This window comes from Akebia trifoliata, chromosome 11 (genome assembly GCF_017979445.1).
Source record: "Akebia trifoliata isolate Shusen 1 chromosome 11, ASM1797944v1, whole genome shotgun sequence".
NCBI lineage: Eukaryota > Viridiplantae > Streptophyta > Magnoliopsida > Ranunculales > Lardizabalaceae > Akebia > Akebia trifoliata.
The window spans coordinates 5,258,174-5,274,776 of NC_141385.1; the positions used below are offsets into that span (position 1 = coordinate 5,258,174).

Sequence of the window (16,603 nt, forward strand, 5' to 3'; positions counted from 1 at the left end):
GAATTTTATTGCATGACGGTGCCTCTATCTCATGTGGAAAGATCTTGAAGGTGAGCCTCTAATTTCCCAATTTGGAAAATAGTATAATCCATTTCTTTGCAAAAGTCAAAGACCTTCTAGATGGGAATTCTTGGCAGTTAAAGATGCCATTTAATACTAAAATGGAGGAAGTCTGTGATCTAGTCTTTCAGTACCTTTAATCCCTAAACGCTTAATAAACGATGGCCCTATTTGAATTGCTAGCCCAAACGGTAAATTCAGTTCTAAATGTGCATTATAGGGTGAACCAACGAATGTGCATTGGGGAAGATTATTTGGAACCTCAAAAGTGTTCCACGCTTTTATCACATGGCTTACAATAAATAAGGAGCTAACAACGTGGGAGAAGCTTCGAAAATGAGGCTTTTCATTTGCTTCATGATGCATCTAATGTAAGAAGGCTTCGAAAAAATAATGACCATTTTTTTTTTTTGGGTCGTTCCTTTAGCGGGTGGATTTGGAAAAAGGTGCTTAAAAAATTTGGGGTCTCCAAAGTGGGTATTGGTTCGGCATTGGATGAGATTCTAGCTTTGAAAAGAATCAGATTTCCCAAGCAAATTTGTCTATCACGCTCTCTGTTTAAGTTTTTGTGTAGTTATTTTTCACATATGGAGAGAACGGAATGGAAGAATCTTTGATGAGATTGAGCTTTCTCGCTCTCTAAAATTTTGGACATTGTTGAAGAAGATATAAGGAACGTATTTGATGGAGAGTGGTGATAAATTATGATAATTCTGTTGGAGAGAATGGGTACTGATTTCTATGAAAAGATAGAGAAGAAGATTGAATAAATTTCTGGTTCTGAATTAAATGTAATAGAAAAATACTTAATCTAGAAGTAATGGTAGACGCATACAAGTGAGTGATTGAGACAGCTTCTCACCCGGAAAGGGAAACGAAGGAAGAAATGAGAAATAGACTAGTAAAGTAGCTGATTTAATACTAACCCATGGAACAACTAGCTTCCAATTATTCAACCATAAAAGCAAAAGTACTCAAAACTCAGGGACAGGGAAGTCTTCTTTAGATGCTGGGGCCTCAATCCATTTTCCATCTTCATCAATCACCATCCCTTTGTTCTTCTCAACTAACCATGATTTAGGAATCATGCACTCTTTCTTAAGAAAATCAGTTTCCTTGTTAACTAAGCCAACACTTCTCTCGACCTTAAACTGAAACTCTCCATCCTTTCCATTCCAACCCGCAATAATATGGAGCAAAGCTTCCAAGTTGTGCCAGTCTTCGGGTTTTGTCGAATCCTTCAAGTATGGTGACTTCCTAGAGTCCACAAAAAACTCGAGGCCTGTAGGAACATATGCAACCTGAATGGGGTAGCCCGGTACCAAGTCTATCACATTCTTTGTGTGCAAAATTCGGAGGTTTGGGAATGACTCGAGCTTGTCGTTGAAGGCCTTATTCCCGACTTTTGGGCTGCTAAATATAAAAGCTGTTACAGGGATATGTGACAACCCATTTTCGACCATATCAAATGCACTTAGTGTCGATAGACATCCGCCGAGGCTGTGGCCTGTGAATATTAAGCTTAGATTATCGTCTTTGTACCGATTCACCAATTCTTCAATCTTTGATCGAAGTTGAGTTCTCGCGCTAGGTATGGTGATAGTCGATTTTGGGTTGCCGGATGTGTAAATGCTGAACCAACCCTTCATGACCTTCAATGAATCATCATTGATGTCGATTGGGTTCAACACTTGCTTCATTGATGCAAGCTCGCTTTCAGCATCCTTTTTCCATTCAAGATCTGTCGTAGTACTACGCCATGTGACATAAATTTCACGTCTGCCGAAATTTTTACTAACTTGATCAGCAGAGGTGACAGCAATATATCCAGCCCAATTGGTTTCGGGATTTTGATTTTCAACTATGACCGTCGCATAGAGGAAGGTATTGACGAAGTAGTGATCTGATGTCAATTGGAGTTGAACATTTTCAAAGAATGATTTCTTGAAATATCGGCTTTTGCCATAGTATTTGGAGTTTTGATCTCCAACAAATGTATCGCGGTTCGCCTGGCAGAATTCACCGCATTGAAGGATAAGTTTCCGAAGGCTTGGGTTTAGAGGTTCTAGCAAACCTTTCCACTGATTCCTCCCTAATAATTCTTCCCATGTTGGCTCCATAACAAAGATAGATGACTATGTATACTTGTTCTTGCTGAGAGATCAAAATGTAAGTGAGATGAAAGATGTTTATGGATGCAAGGTGATTTACCTTTATTATAAAGATAGAAGAGCTGACACTGCTCTTGTACATAGAGGACAAGAAACACTGTTAGCTAGTCAGCTAGCTTGGTATGTATAATCCATAAGTGAAAGAAAAAAACCAAAAGACCTGATTCAAGATTTTGAATTTTAAAAACTATGGCTGTTCCCAAGGAAATATCTGTCTATCTATCTATTGATCGATTTAGATCATAATTAACTGTGTGGGTCGGTGTTCGGTGATTTAATGGTAAGGACGGTAACATGTATTGGAAACGTTAAATGTCCTGATAATTTGATAACAAATATGGGATGTAGAGCATCATACTGGATGCCCTTAAGAAATACCATTTCTTTTCTCTTTTTTTTTTTTTTTCACTCCATTTTACAGAATGAAGTCCAGTTCCTCCTCACTTATTATTTAGGAAAATGCTGGAATGACACAAACGGATGCGCAAAGGTGACAAAAATGATGCGGTGGCACGCACATAACCATAGATATTTTTTACTTGTATCTTGTGGAAAAGCATTTATGGTAATGTGTGCGACACCACATCATTTTGTCACTTTGTATCTCCGTTTGTGCACTCCAGCACGACTCATTTATTTTATACTTATAGGTGACCTCTTTACTCCCCCCGACAACTTCATCCAACTATTTATTTATAGATGGGAAACATGAGGAAAATGATTTCATTAGGCAATATACATGCAATTCAAGTGCATTTCATTCACTAGGCATTTTCAGAGGAAAAAAAATTAATTTTCTCCAAAATCACGTTTTAAGTTATTGTTTAAAATTATTTGGCTTTCTTATAAAATGATTTTTCATTTAGAGGGTTCACATCATGTGTTATTTTCACGAGTCATTCTTAGGAGACAATGGATCCCAATTCATCCGAAAATAGGATTTAAAAAAAGAATTTTATTAACGGGTGCCTAAAGGCACTTGTTAAAGTGCAATAAATACTCTTTGAAAATTGGATTTTGTATCGAAAATGCCCCTTAAAAAGCTTTTATTTTACCAAAAACACCCTTCGATTATAATTTTCAAAATGTATTCATTGCACTTTACTTTGTGCCCTTAGGACACATGTTAACAAGTCATGATGAATGCACCTGATTTTGGGTATGCGGTCGATCTGACAAGGGTACAGAATCATAAATCTTTTTCTTCGGGATACACATGAAAACGATCTGTGATTCTGTGCTTTTGCCACGTCAGTCACGTATTAAAAATCAATTGCATTCATCATCATTCTACTGTATTGGGTAGTTGAATTTAATGAAAGTTGTTGGCTTGTCTTATACGAATTTTTTAAGCATGACCCCACAATGTGTGGTTTGGTTGGCTTGTCTTATTTGCTTTAAAAAAAGGGAGCGTCTGTTTGCTGCACACACACCAAAAGTACTTTATTTACCCACCTTAAATGTAAATGGCATTTACTAATTTACCTTTTTTTTTCTTTTAAAATTCTCTATCAACACACACATCTAAACGTAACGAAGCAAAGAGGAAAAGATACCCGCAACTGGTAGATTTACAATGGGGGCTGTGGGCCCTACAAGAATTTTCAAAGCGTATGGATAGTGAGCTATTGCAATAGATATTATCGGAAGATTAAAAAATTTTTACCACCATTGCCCCCCTCCTGAAAAAAAAACTTCCACTTTTAATTGTCTTCATAGATTTTTTTTTTTTCACCTTTTATTACTTTTACAAAAAAAAAAAACCTCCTACTTTTGATTGCCCCCCACATGAGCAAAATCCTGACTCCACCCCTATGAACTAATTTGAATTGCATCTTCTTCTTCTACCGATTGAAATCACACTTCATTATATCTATTAAAATCTTAAAATTTCTAATTCATAATTAAGAATATATTATTCTCCATTTGTCATTCACGATAAAAGATCATATACATCTCTCCAAGTCTTTCTTGTTTCTATTTATCCCTATTTTTCTTTCACATGTTAAATTTCTCTCATCTCATATCTCTTATCTTCTATTTTAATTAATTTTTATCTTTCTCTATTCTCTTAACACTACTTATTTCTCTACATTTTTAATTATTTTTCTCTTCTTCTTCTCTAATTTCTCTCCTTCTTTAATCTCTCTTTAATATTTTTTTAATTTATTTTTCTAGTTGTTTTATTCAATAATTTTGATGGGCTCGTCTATAGAGTTTGTTGGTTAAAATCCTAATTAAAACTAATAGTTAAACTCGAAGATTGTAATTTTATTTCGATTAATAATGTTGGATTAATATTTATATTTTTTGGATTGATTTAAAGTGAGTTAATTATTTATTTAATTATATATCTATAAATTCTTTTTAATTTTTGTCTACAATTCTCACATTGAATATTTGAAAATTTTCTTGATTCATTATGAATAATTGATATAATGATTGATTAAGAAATCTATGTGGTATGTGGATGTCCAACATGTGGCAACCTTATATTTTTCAAAATATTTTAGAAAATAATTTTTTATTTAATTGTTATATCAATCAGTTAAGGATAATCTTTATTCAAACCTAACCGAAAAAAGGAATGTTGAACGAATAAAATTATGATTTTTTAACTGAATCCTCAGTACCTTAGCACTTTTTAATTTCTATTTTAAATCTTTTAATTTCTATTTCATATAATAGTGTGAAAAATCATTTGTTTAATAGTTTAGGTCAAATCTTCTTCTACCTCAGCCGTATTTTAATTCAATTTTTACATAATCTTCGTCGATTAACCTTGGATTCCCGAGATTTTACTACTTCGCTACAACATTGCACTTGATGAAGTCTTGAGTGCTTATTACATCATATTAAAATGCATGAGTAAAGATCAAACTTTATTGATGAAAATCTTAGGTGATGATTACATGAACCCTAATAAAATATTTATTAACGTAGTGTAACGTGTGAATCAATAGATTAAAAAAATTTGAGAATTTTTGCTCAATGGTACACACAAATTAATTTAAATCAATAGATTCAATTGATAAACAAGAAATAGCTTAAAGAAAACGAGTCAACTCGATCTGAAAACTCTAATCTTCCTCATGCATGTAGATGTCCTACATCATTTATAAATGGGTTGGGATTTGTTAATCACTCTATAAAGAATGACACATGGAAAAAAAACATAATCCCATTCATGTAAACATGAAATCCAACGATTAAGACTTATCCTCAAAATAAATATCCTTGATATTTGTGTTATATAGATACATATGAATCACAAACATTGAATTTCATATTTATATGATTGAGATCACTTCATAAATATTAGATCAACCAAGATATATCCCCCTCCTCCCCTTGGGATTATGTGTCATTCTCTGCCTAAAAAGCAATATTTTTGTTGAAAACTAATTGGAGGTGGTAACATAGAAAGATATTGATCCAGTCAAGCTATATAGATCATAGATTGCACAAATAATGCAATCAAGCCATGGCCATGGGATGACTGAAAATCTAACAATTATGGACCACAGTGGAGTCCTGATTTATAAAGAGTGATTGAGAAATATTTCTACATTTTGGCGAAGATTTAAATGGTTTAGATCTTGTTCTTGTGCAGCCCGAGGCAAATGATCTACGGTTCTATGATGAGGGCGTATGTCAGAGGGGGGTGTCAGATTATCACAGCTCATTTTAAAACACTGTCATGTCAAACTTATCCGTACCTTTGGATTTCATGTTTGTTACGAGTCACTTTTGTTCACAACCTTAGAACAAACATTCTTTTAGATCTTTTTCTCTCTTTGAACTTTTAACTTGTAAATGGGACTGGAATCAATCTCCCCAACAATGGGACAATCTCCATGAATTTAACCTACATGTCCATCCTTTGTCATCCACACAAAACAATATCCTCTTTCTTTAAGAAACTACCCAAAACCCAAAAATTAATTTGTCCTTTTAGGAAAGTTTGTGACCACCCCCTAGGAGGATACCTCGGCAATCATCTCTATGATCAATCCCACGTCTTGATCGTAAGATTTACATTACACAGATCTCAAGGACCATAAAATAGCCTCAATCTTGGGTTGACATAACTAAAGTATACACCTAGGATGGACACTAATATTTCCTCTACATGAGAATTTTTTCTCAAAAACGCACATAGTCTTGGATCTTGAGCACCCTCTGTAGAGAAGGTTAGCAATTTCTTGTTTCTTTGTTTTCAAGTTTCAAAAAATTCAAACCAAACCTGATGTTCATAATTGGATTTTTAAAAAAAAATGCATGGAACTATGGAAGTTATATTGATAGAGATAATCTGTCCATGTTTTACTAAAATAGCATCATATATAAACCTCCATACAGAATTCAACCAAACTTTTACTATATTTAGGACTGGTTTTTCTGTTAGCTAAAGTACATATGAGATCAATTCCATTTTAGAAATTACTTGTAAATCTCAAGAGGAGAAATCTAATTCAACTTGCCCCAAGAGGGGCCAGGTTTAATTTCTCATATTATCCTCCTTCCTAAGATCACCATCATTAATTATTTCTGTTTCAGAGCCAAAACAGAATATAATGCAAGAGGCAGTTTCTTCAATAATTCGAGTTTATTTGATTTGGCTTTGTTTGGAAGGAGGAATATCAATGGAGAAGAAAGGGACTATCTTAATGCAAAGGTACGAGCTCGGGCGAATGCTCGGCCAAGGTACCTTTGCAACGAAGGTCTACCATGCTCGGAACCTAAGAACAAGTCAGAGTGTCGCAATTAAGGTTATCGATAAAGAGAAGGTTCTAAGGGTTGGGATGATTGATCAGATAAAGCGGGAGATATCTGTGATGCGGCTTGTACAACACCCCAATGTGGTTCGGCTCAACGAAGTTATGGCTAGCAAAAACAAGATTTATTTTGCGATGGAATACGTGAAGGGTGGAGAACTTTTCAATAAGGTCGCGAAAGGAAAGCTCAAGGAAGACGAGGTTCGCAAGTATTTCCAACAATTGATTGGAGCCATTGATTTCTGCCATAGCCGAGGTGTATACCACCGCGATCTCAAGCCAGAGAATCTCCTCCTCGATGAGAATGGGAACCTTAAGATTTCCGACTTTGGGCTTAGCGCTTTGTGCGAATCGCAGAGGCAAGATGGTCTCCTCCATACAATGTGTGGGACACCAGCCTATGTTGCACCAGAGATTATTAACAAGAAAGGTTACGAAGGTGCGAAAGCCGATATATGGTCTTGTGGGGTGGTTCTCTTTGTTCTTTTGGCGGGATATCTCCCTTTCCATGACTTGAATTTGATGGAGATGTATAGGAAGATAAGTAAAGGGGATTTCAAGTGCCCACAATGGTTCCCACCCGAGGTTCGAAAACTTCTCTCAAGAATCCTCGATCCTAATCCAAGCACACGGATCACTCTGGCAAAGCTCGTGGAGAATTCATGGTTTAAGAAGGGATTCAAACTAATTGAGAAATCCCGTGAAGAAGAAGAAGACAGAGTGGTTAACCTTCAAGACGTTCATGCGGCCTTTGCATCCACTTCTGATGAGAACCCAGAGAAAAGAGGCGAGACCATGACCACGAACTCCATGAAACCTACTTGTTTGAATGCCTTTGATATTATATCTCTATCTCCAGGATTCGATCTATCAGGTCTGTTTGAGAAGGAGAATTATCACAAGGCGGAGTCTAGGTTCACAACAACAAAATCCGCATCGACAATTGTATCAAAGTTGGAGGAAATAGCAGAGATGGAGCGTTTTAAGGTGAAGAAGAAGGATGGGTTGGTGAAATTGCAAGGAAGGAAGGAGGGAAGAAAGGGACAACTCGCCATAGATGCGGAAATCTTCGAGGTTACACCTTCGTTTTATATGGTAGAGGTTAAGAAAATGGCTGGTGATACTATGGAATATGAGAAGTTCTGTAACCAAGATTTAAAACCTTGTCTCAAGGATATATTATGGACTTGGCAAGGATAGAAGCAGCAACAACAACTTCCTAAGGGTTTTTTTTTGTGGATTGGAGATTGTTGGGGTGCACTTCCACACAGCTTCATCCTAATGCATGGTATCTTCTGTTAATGTTTTCCTTTGTTTTTTTGTAATTTTGCTATGTAATTTGTGTTCAAGATCTAATAAATGTACAGGAATTTGGCAAATATAAGATGTTTCTTAAAGCAATCTTCACAGATGTGAAAAGCACAACCCAATATAAGTCTAGAGCATGAATGACTATGATGTGCTCAATATTAAACCTAGAAACTCTCTTTAGCAAGGACCCATCATAGGGAGGGCAGAGATCACCCCAATTAGTACAAGGTCTACCCAAACCAAATCAAGGATCAGGACCCAAACAAAATAAAAAAGAGAACAGCAAAGGTAAGGTTGAGTGTTTCTTTGTAGCAAATAAATCACTCAATTTTTTTTTTTTTGGTGAAGTCTTTGGTCCTCACCTAATGGTGATGATACACATGATTCGATGTTTTGTTCTGTGTTGGCAGAACATTCTGGTTTTTAGACATAGCAGAATGAAACATTGTCAAGTTGTGAATCTTTCATGAAATTTTGTGGAACAAATCAGTATCTAAAAAGAAAATTATTTTACTGGAGACGTTTCGAAATGTTTTCCAAGCATACTGAAACGTATCAAACGCACTGTTTCGATACTAAATTAACCGTTAAGCAAATGTTGTAACTTCTAAAAGATTCAATTAATTAAACAAAAAAGACTTTTGCAACAACATCTACGCATCAATGCAATGTTGCGAGGATCCTTTGTTTTGGATTGTTTCAAAGTACTAAAGCCTCTTTTGAACCAATGTTCCCCGATATTTAATCTCTAGATTGAAACCATGAAGTCTTTAACTGGGACCTTTTTCTTTTGGGCAATACGAATGGATTTGGAAATGTGATCTACGGGATGAAGCTCCATACTTACAGTCCCCCAAAATCTTATCCTAGCTCCCTTTCCTACTCTAAAAATATTACTTTTGCGAAATTCCAACAAGTTCCTACAAATTCTTTTTGAACCACCACACCATGAGAGGATGTCACTAACCCACTCTCCCACACAAATCAATCCGCCTTATATTTGGCCTTGATCACTTCCTTCCATAAGCTATCTCTTGCATCTTCGAACGTGCACAACTATTTTCCAGAAGAGCCATATTCAGTAATCCGATTTTTCAAACACCCAACCCTTCGTTCTTCTTTGAAAGGAAAATTTAACTCCACTTCACCAAATGGAACTTACTTGTTCCCTCCCTATTCTTCCCTAAAAAGTCAGAATCATCTTCTCAATCTGTCTTTCAAAAGTTCTAGGCATTATGAATATGGAAAGAAAGTATACAAGGATGCTTGACAATGTGCTTTTGATAAGAGTCACTTTCCCCTGTTTTGAAAGATATTGGATTTCCACAACCTTATTCTTTGCTGGTTCGCTCTATTCTCTCAATGATTTGGTCCCAAATTGCCTTATTTATGTATCTAGCACGCAATGGAAGGCCCAGATATGAAGAGGGGAAGGAGTCCACTTGACACCCTAAGGTTGCAGGAAGGAGGGGGAGATTGAGGGTATGCCCGCACCAAAGATTCTGCTCAGACTATTATCTCATGCAACATTGTTCTCCTAACACAATTGGTTTGCTTTGAAAGCAATTCAAGCAATGACTTAGTGAAGAAGAAAAAGTAAGGTGGTTCCAAATAAGTCATTGAGGGTAACAAAGTGCTGCAGACTTCCCATTACAAATTTCTTAGTAATGGAAAAATACACAAGTATATTGAGTTGTACCCAAAACATGAAAGCAACGACTATGAAGGACAAATTGCATAGTTCAATCTTCTTTGAAAAAGCACAGGTTCTATATGAAATTCCTCCAACATATTGCAACAAATCAAGTTGTAGAAAGAAAGAATAAACATTTGGGTGAAACTTGTCAAAAAATCGAGCATCCAAAAAATGAGCAAACCACAATATTCTTATAAATAGATTGACCCAAGAATAGCATAGATTTGCTTTGCTATGGCACATTTGGAAGGAAAGGAATAGTCAGATCTTCGAAAGAATGAGTTCTAATGGGATTCTTTACACAGCAATTTCAAGAATATGATTTTTAAATGGGACCTTGTGGTTTGTGATATTTGTTTCTATTAAGTTGTCTTGATGCAGTTCTTCTCTCTGCAATCTTATTATCTCTTCTTCCTTTTTATTAGTTACTAAATTCTTCATACCAAACAACAACAACAACAACAATAATAATAATAATAGCATTGTGTCTCAATTCAAAATATTTGGGTGTATTAATTGTTTATGTAGGAACATCAGCAAACAAAGTTAGAAGAAGGCTATAAGGAGCATCTTTGTTGGCTTCAATTAGAAGAAGAAAGGACTTTGATGCATGGATGCAACAATAAGTAAAAGAAGTCTCTCACAATGTTGTTTTTGATACCACAAAACCAGAGATAATAAACAAAACTATGTGGTCGGAAATGTGATTGAAAGTTCTAGTCCAAAAGTAAATTACCGTCATTTGAAACCATGGTTTTCTAGTTTAAGGATTTGGATCATTTAGAGCCGTAAAGGGTTTAATCACACAATCCAAAAGATCTAATTCTATTAAAGTTTGTTGGGTAAGATTATTTGTCATCCAAATTTATTTGAGTTACTTTAAAATCATGTCTAAAACGAGAGACATTTGGGTAAAAATTGAAGTTTGTAGTAGAAATTTGACATGAAATGCATCTTTTCTTCTCATCTCAATCTCATAGACACTCTACCAATATTAAATCACAGAATTATCTGACTAAATCTATTTTCTAATGAGCAAAGATTTTCAATCACACATTACCAAGTCCGTGGCAAAAATCATTTACATGCACTAAATATCATAATTTGATACTTAAGGCTACATATCTAACACAAAATATCAAATACAGATCCTGCATTTATTCTTCAAATCAAAGCTTTAGAACAAAATTAAAAATATATATTATAAAATCGTGAAACTACATAGAAGTAAGAAACCCTAACTAAGATTACTCGACAGCTTTTTTTACCATATTTCCGAGCTGCTTCTCTGGTATTACTGCTGCTGCTGTTCGTTGAGCGGACTTGCGTTCGAGATCACGCCACAGATTAATGGAGGTGGTGCAAATCACTGTCACATTAACGAAAGATTATAGATCATCAAATCAAATGCTAGAGAGAGAGTGAGAGAATAAATACCTCCAGCGCCAATAAAGGCGAATAAGCGAACGAGAACTGAACCAACCTCTTCACCCGCCATCTCTTTCTTATTTTAATCTTCCGATACTGCGAGTAAAGAGACTACTGCTGATGACTGAGAGGGGTGCGAATGCGATTTTCTGAGTTACCCCCGGAACCCATTTACATCGAGTTGACTCGTTCGAATCATCTCATCTCGTACCACGCGAAATGAGATTTCATATGATCCAGAACGGTGCCCCGCTTTTATAATAAAGGTAAGGTGTCTATGTGGCACGCTTTAGTCGGAGTTGAAGTCACCTCGGACTCCTAACTAAGAGCAGCCCAATGCATTTATCAGGGAGCAACTTCGTTAGGGTTGATTCAATTTGAGGCAAAATTGAAACCGAACAAACATTGGTTGGTCCACTAAATAAAGACCAGAACTGAACCGAAATGGCCATAGAACGGAACCATACTAAACCAATCTAAGTTCGATGTGATTTGATTCTACGATTTGCCAATGTCTCATAATTCTACTGAAACAACATATTTTTAATGAAAATTAAAAAAATAAATAAATAATGAATATGATATTTTATATGATAAATCATTAATTAATTCATAAAAAAAATGTCATTTATTTATTAATAAAATAAAATCATTAATCTATGTGCTAAATAATCATTATAAAGATTATAAGTCATTATGAGTTCGATTCTCGATTTGGTTTATATCTATACAGACCAACCCAAAGCCATTAATTCAGTTCGGTTCTCAGTTTGAACCGGATCAAGTTGTACCCACAATATTTATTCTCCAACCTAAGCGTACAACGTAGATACAATTCTTATGTATGAGAATGGGACACCGTATTGAATCGTGACTCTATACAACTCAACATCCAATATGAAGTCTCGTTCTTATAAAATAGGAACAATATCTACGTGCCACGCTTTTGTTGGAGTTGAAGTCACCTCGGACTCCTAACTAAGCTAATCATGCAACCCAATGTAATTATACTCCAACCAAAATGAATCACGTAGACACCGTTCTATGTATAGGAACTGGACACAGTATTGGATCATGCCTCCATTTATGTGGTGGAGACGTGCAACGAGAAGTTTCCCCATCAACACTAGTCTTCGTGACAAACGTCGTATACGATGTCTTAGTGTTTCAATAGCACACACGAATGCAACATGAAAAGTTGAGGGGGTGTAACGGTCACATCATTTGTCACCTAGAGTTAGGTGTAAGCTCGTCCCGGAGCTACCCGGGAGCACCCATGTAATATTATGTAAGGCTCGTTATGAAACCATGTCATCCCCCGTACCAGTGCATATCTGTTAACTTAGGGTACATGTCAGTCCCGTGCCAGGGCACACTTGTTAGCTTAGTGGAATTTTCATAATAAGGGAATATGACCGGTCTCCACTTTTGATGTTTCATTCTGGAAACCTAGGAAAGGAAAAGTATCTACCTTATAGGAAGGGTGTCAGTGCTATCCCAATCCTCGGCCTACACCCACGTTGTTGAAGCCCTTGAAGCCCAGCTCTGTGGAAGCCCCGCGTGTCATAGGATGCGTGTCATAGGATCATCTACTGCTTGTAACGCATCTATTGCTTTTGTAATGCGTTACCCCATGTAATCAATAATGTATCAACAAAGTTGCCTTCGGGCTTTGCCTCGTGTTACCTCATTTATTTGTTTGCTACCTACGTGTGTGTGGTGTACAATCATTTTACAGGCTTGCAAGTGGATTGAACCCCCTTGCGCCGCACGACCTCACTTCGAAAGAATAGGGCCGTGACAGGGGGGCCCATATACATCACAGAATCCCCGTGGGTTTTGGCCCAAGAGTCTCGCGGCACATATGTTTCACATGGTATGGGATAGCCGTTATCCCCCATAAGGACTTTTCGATGATGCTATATATTAACCTCGTAGTCCTACAGGTGCTGCAGTGTAGTTATCTTACTAACAATGTCTCAAGGCGTTCCCATACACACGTGAGAACTCAAGACAACCCCCTATATGATCACCTTAAGCCGGTCTTGGGCTGAATCAGGTTATGCCCATTAGAGAGTCTCCTTGTGTGTTCGTGAGGAGAGGATGAGCGAGTGCCCTTTCCTAAAGAGGATGTTAAGTCTTTTACCCAATGTCAGAAGGAAACATCAAAACATGAGACGAGTCGTATTGGGATGGTACATTGTACCCCCACTAAGTCCCATAAATGTTAGGATTTTGATGAGAGAGCTTGTTCGATTTCTTGGATCTATACATGCTAATCATCTAGTGGAAAAAAGGGCTCGATAAAATAACTAGAAATATGAAGAATTAAACCCCATCTTCAAATACTCAATCTAGGGTTCAAAAATTAGATGTACAAATTTGCGTAAGAATGGTCAATAGATAGAAAATCAACTTTATAAGAGTCTTCTTTAATCCAAATAAGGAAGAAAAAGAAATCCAAATAATATTTTTAAATTTAATAATAATAATTAATAATTAAATAATAATTATTTTAGACCTAGAGAACTCCTAAAAACGTGGATTGGAATAGCAAGGAAAAAAGACTTAAATAATAAAAATAATATTTTAAAATCTAATATAATTAAATAATTATTTATTTAAGGCCTAGAGGACTCTGAAAAATGTGGATTGGATAAGTAAAAAAAGAGAGACCCAAATAATAATAAAAATATTTTTAAATTTAATTATTAAATAAGTGAAGTGTATGAGATAAGTAAGAAATAGAGACCTAAATAATAAGAATAATATTTTTAAATAAGTGTCGGCAAAAAAATCAATTTTCTTGTTAAGGAGGTAGAGGATATATTTCTAATGAATAATGGTTATTGTATGTTATATTAGTAGATGTTGAATTATAAGGTATCATTTATATACAAAACCTAAGCATGCCACTCTTAAGTGAATTGGAACTATCACACCATAAAAGTACAAAAAATCCTCTGATTTTGTTATAAAATCACACCATAAGTGAAGTGGAATTGAGTGTTGATTTTGTAACTCAACCTAATAGATTAATTCATATACTCACCAACGTGGCATATGCAAAGAAGCATAGATTTTTGCCTCGGGATACACAACTGCACATGTATCCCGAAGCAAAATCATTACATATTAGAATTTGTTACTAGTACCCTGCACTTATTGTATGATTTTATAAAAAAATTACTTATAGGATTTTTTCATATTTTTATGGTGTGGTAATATAACAGCTTTGAGATAATACTCCATGATCCCCACATCTCGATAATGCCTCGTGGTACATTCTTTTGGACCTATTGACATGGTCCCATTTTGTGGATCGAGAAACATGGAGATTTTTTATTTTAAATATGGATTAGGATCATAAGAAATAAACAAAGGAATTAAAAGTTCAAATCCATGATGGAAGTTAGAATGATTTGGTGTGGATGGTGCTTGTGATTTACTATATCAAAGGTTGTTGATTGATTAAGGCAAATTGTGTCTTTTTTTAAAAATAATAATCTTTACTATTAGAATAAGAGAAGGCGGAGTAGAAGTGGTTCGACACCAAAAATTTGGATCTCACAAATGCTCCACCATTTAATCAAAGTCATTTTGGTTAAAAGCTAAGCAAATATGTGGTTAGCTTTCAAAATTACAAAAGAGTCTATGCTAGAATGGCCTCAAGATTGGACCTCATGTCACACATTTTGAAATGAAAGTGGATAGGATCCATAGATGTCTTTTCACTCATATCTCCGAGAAAAATATATATGGTTCTCAGACACTTTCACGTCAGGTTATAAGATATGAGGTCTAATCTTGAGGTCATTTTAGCATTATTCATTACAAAAATATCTTCTTTTTTTTTAATTATAAATAAGTTCTTTTGGAACATTTGTATTTGCACATCCCATCTTTTACTAATGATCTTTATCTCATAAAATAAAATATAAAAAAAGCATTCAAAAGGAAAATTTTTTACCTTTATTGCCTCTTCTCTTTCTCCCATTTTCAAGAATGTCTCTACTTTCCTTGTTCTTTCTCTTCTATTATTTTTCAATGATACCCTTTCAACTTTAGACATTGCATTTCCATTCCTCTTTTTTTACAATAACTCTCTTCAAACTTTATTGTTTTTCATCTTCTCCTCTCTTATCCAATAATACCTCTTAATTTTATTGTTTTTCCTCTTCCTCCTTTTTTTTTTTTTTTTGGTAATGCCCCTTTAACTTATTATCTTTTCTGCCACTCCCTTAACCTAAAAAAAGATGCCTATGCCTTCTATTCTATCTATAAAATAAAAAAAAATTATAGGACCCACTTTGCCATAGGTTTTTGGGCTAAAACGTCTCCTCTAAATATAGTGAATGGGCTTTACTACTCATTTTATTGTTTTTTCTTCTTCACCTCCTTCAACTTTATTGTATTTCCCTTTTTCCTCCGTTTTTTAATAATATCCCTCTAATTTTATTATTTTTCTTCTTTTACCCCATTTTCAATAATACCTCTCTAACTTTATTGTCTTTCCTCTTTTACTCATTTAACTCACTTTATTGTTTTTCCTCATCTACCTCTTTCTTAATGATATATCTTCAATTTAATTATTTTTCATATTTTACTCATTTAACTGTAAAGAGGATGCCCATATAGGGGCAAACTCTAGTATAATAAAATAATGGTTCTCTTTCCAAGGGTTTGGGATTTAATCTCCCCACAAATCTCAATGATAACTTCTATCTTTTTTCATTCTCTTTCCAAGATACGTCTCCAACTTTATTATCTTTCTTTTTCAACAATCTTTTTAATAATAATCATTTATCAATAACACATTTCTAACTTTTTATTTTCTTTCCTCTTCTACTATTTTTTTCAAAAATATCCCTCCAACTTTATTACATTTCTTTTTTTTTCCTTTTTAACCTCAAAAGTGGATGCCCATACGAGCAAACTCTAGTAATAATAAAATGATGAGTAGAGCCTGTTGATACCTAGTTTTAAGTGGATAAAGACTCAAGGCATACAACACAACAGCCAAATGGGGACATAAGATTTGTCCGTAATTAATCAATAAATCACTTAGGTGGTTGAAATGTGAAAGTCCCAAGTGGTTTCTCTACACTCATTCTTCCTATAATTTCTTAAGATTATTTTATTTTATTTTTAATCCTTTG

The 16,603-nt window shown here is 35.1% G+C and overlaps 1 protein-coding gene, 1 long non-coding RNA gene and 1 pseudogene across 2 annotated transcripts; 1 reads left to right on the forward strand and 2 right to left on the reverse strand.

Moving 5' to 3' along the window:
* Positions 1-869: 869 nt before the first annotated feature.
* On the reverse strand, positions 870-2,374 carry LOC147390525 (phospholipase A1-IIdelta pseudogene; annotated as a pseudogene).
* Positions 2,375-6,862: 4,488 nt separating this feature from the next.
* CIPK20 (CBL-interacting protein kinase 20) lies at positions 6,863-8,243 on the forward strand. The gene has a single exon (XM_086459765.1). The coding sequence runs from the start codon at positions 6,878-6,880 to the stop codon at positions 8,207-8,209; it is 1,332 nt and encodes a 443-aa protein (XP_086315891.1). The 5' UTR covers positions 6,863-6,877; the 3' UTR covers positions 8,210-8,243.
* A 2,841-nt stretch (positions 8,244-11,084) lies between these two features.
* On the reverse strand, positions 11,085-11,737 carry LOC147390527 (uncharacterized). Its single transcript, XR_015183172.1, has 2 exons — positions 11,454-11,737; positions 11,085-11,385 (listed from the first exon to the last, which is right to left on the reverse strand). It is a non-coding gene; the product is annotated as an uncharacterized LOC147390527 (long non-coding RNA).
* Positions 11,738-16,603: the final 4,866 nt, after the last annotated feature.

Excerpts from the sequence above, each read along its gene's own strand:
- CIPK20 (XM_086459765.1), top strand. The coding sequence starts at position 6,878 with ATGGAGAAGAAAGGGACTATCTTAATGCAAAGGTACGAGCTCGGGCGA.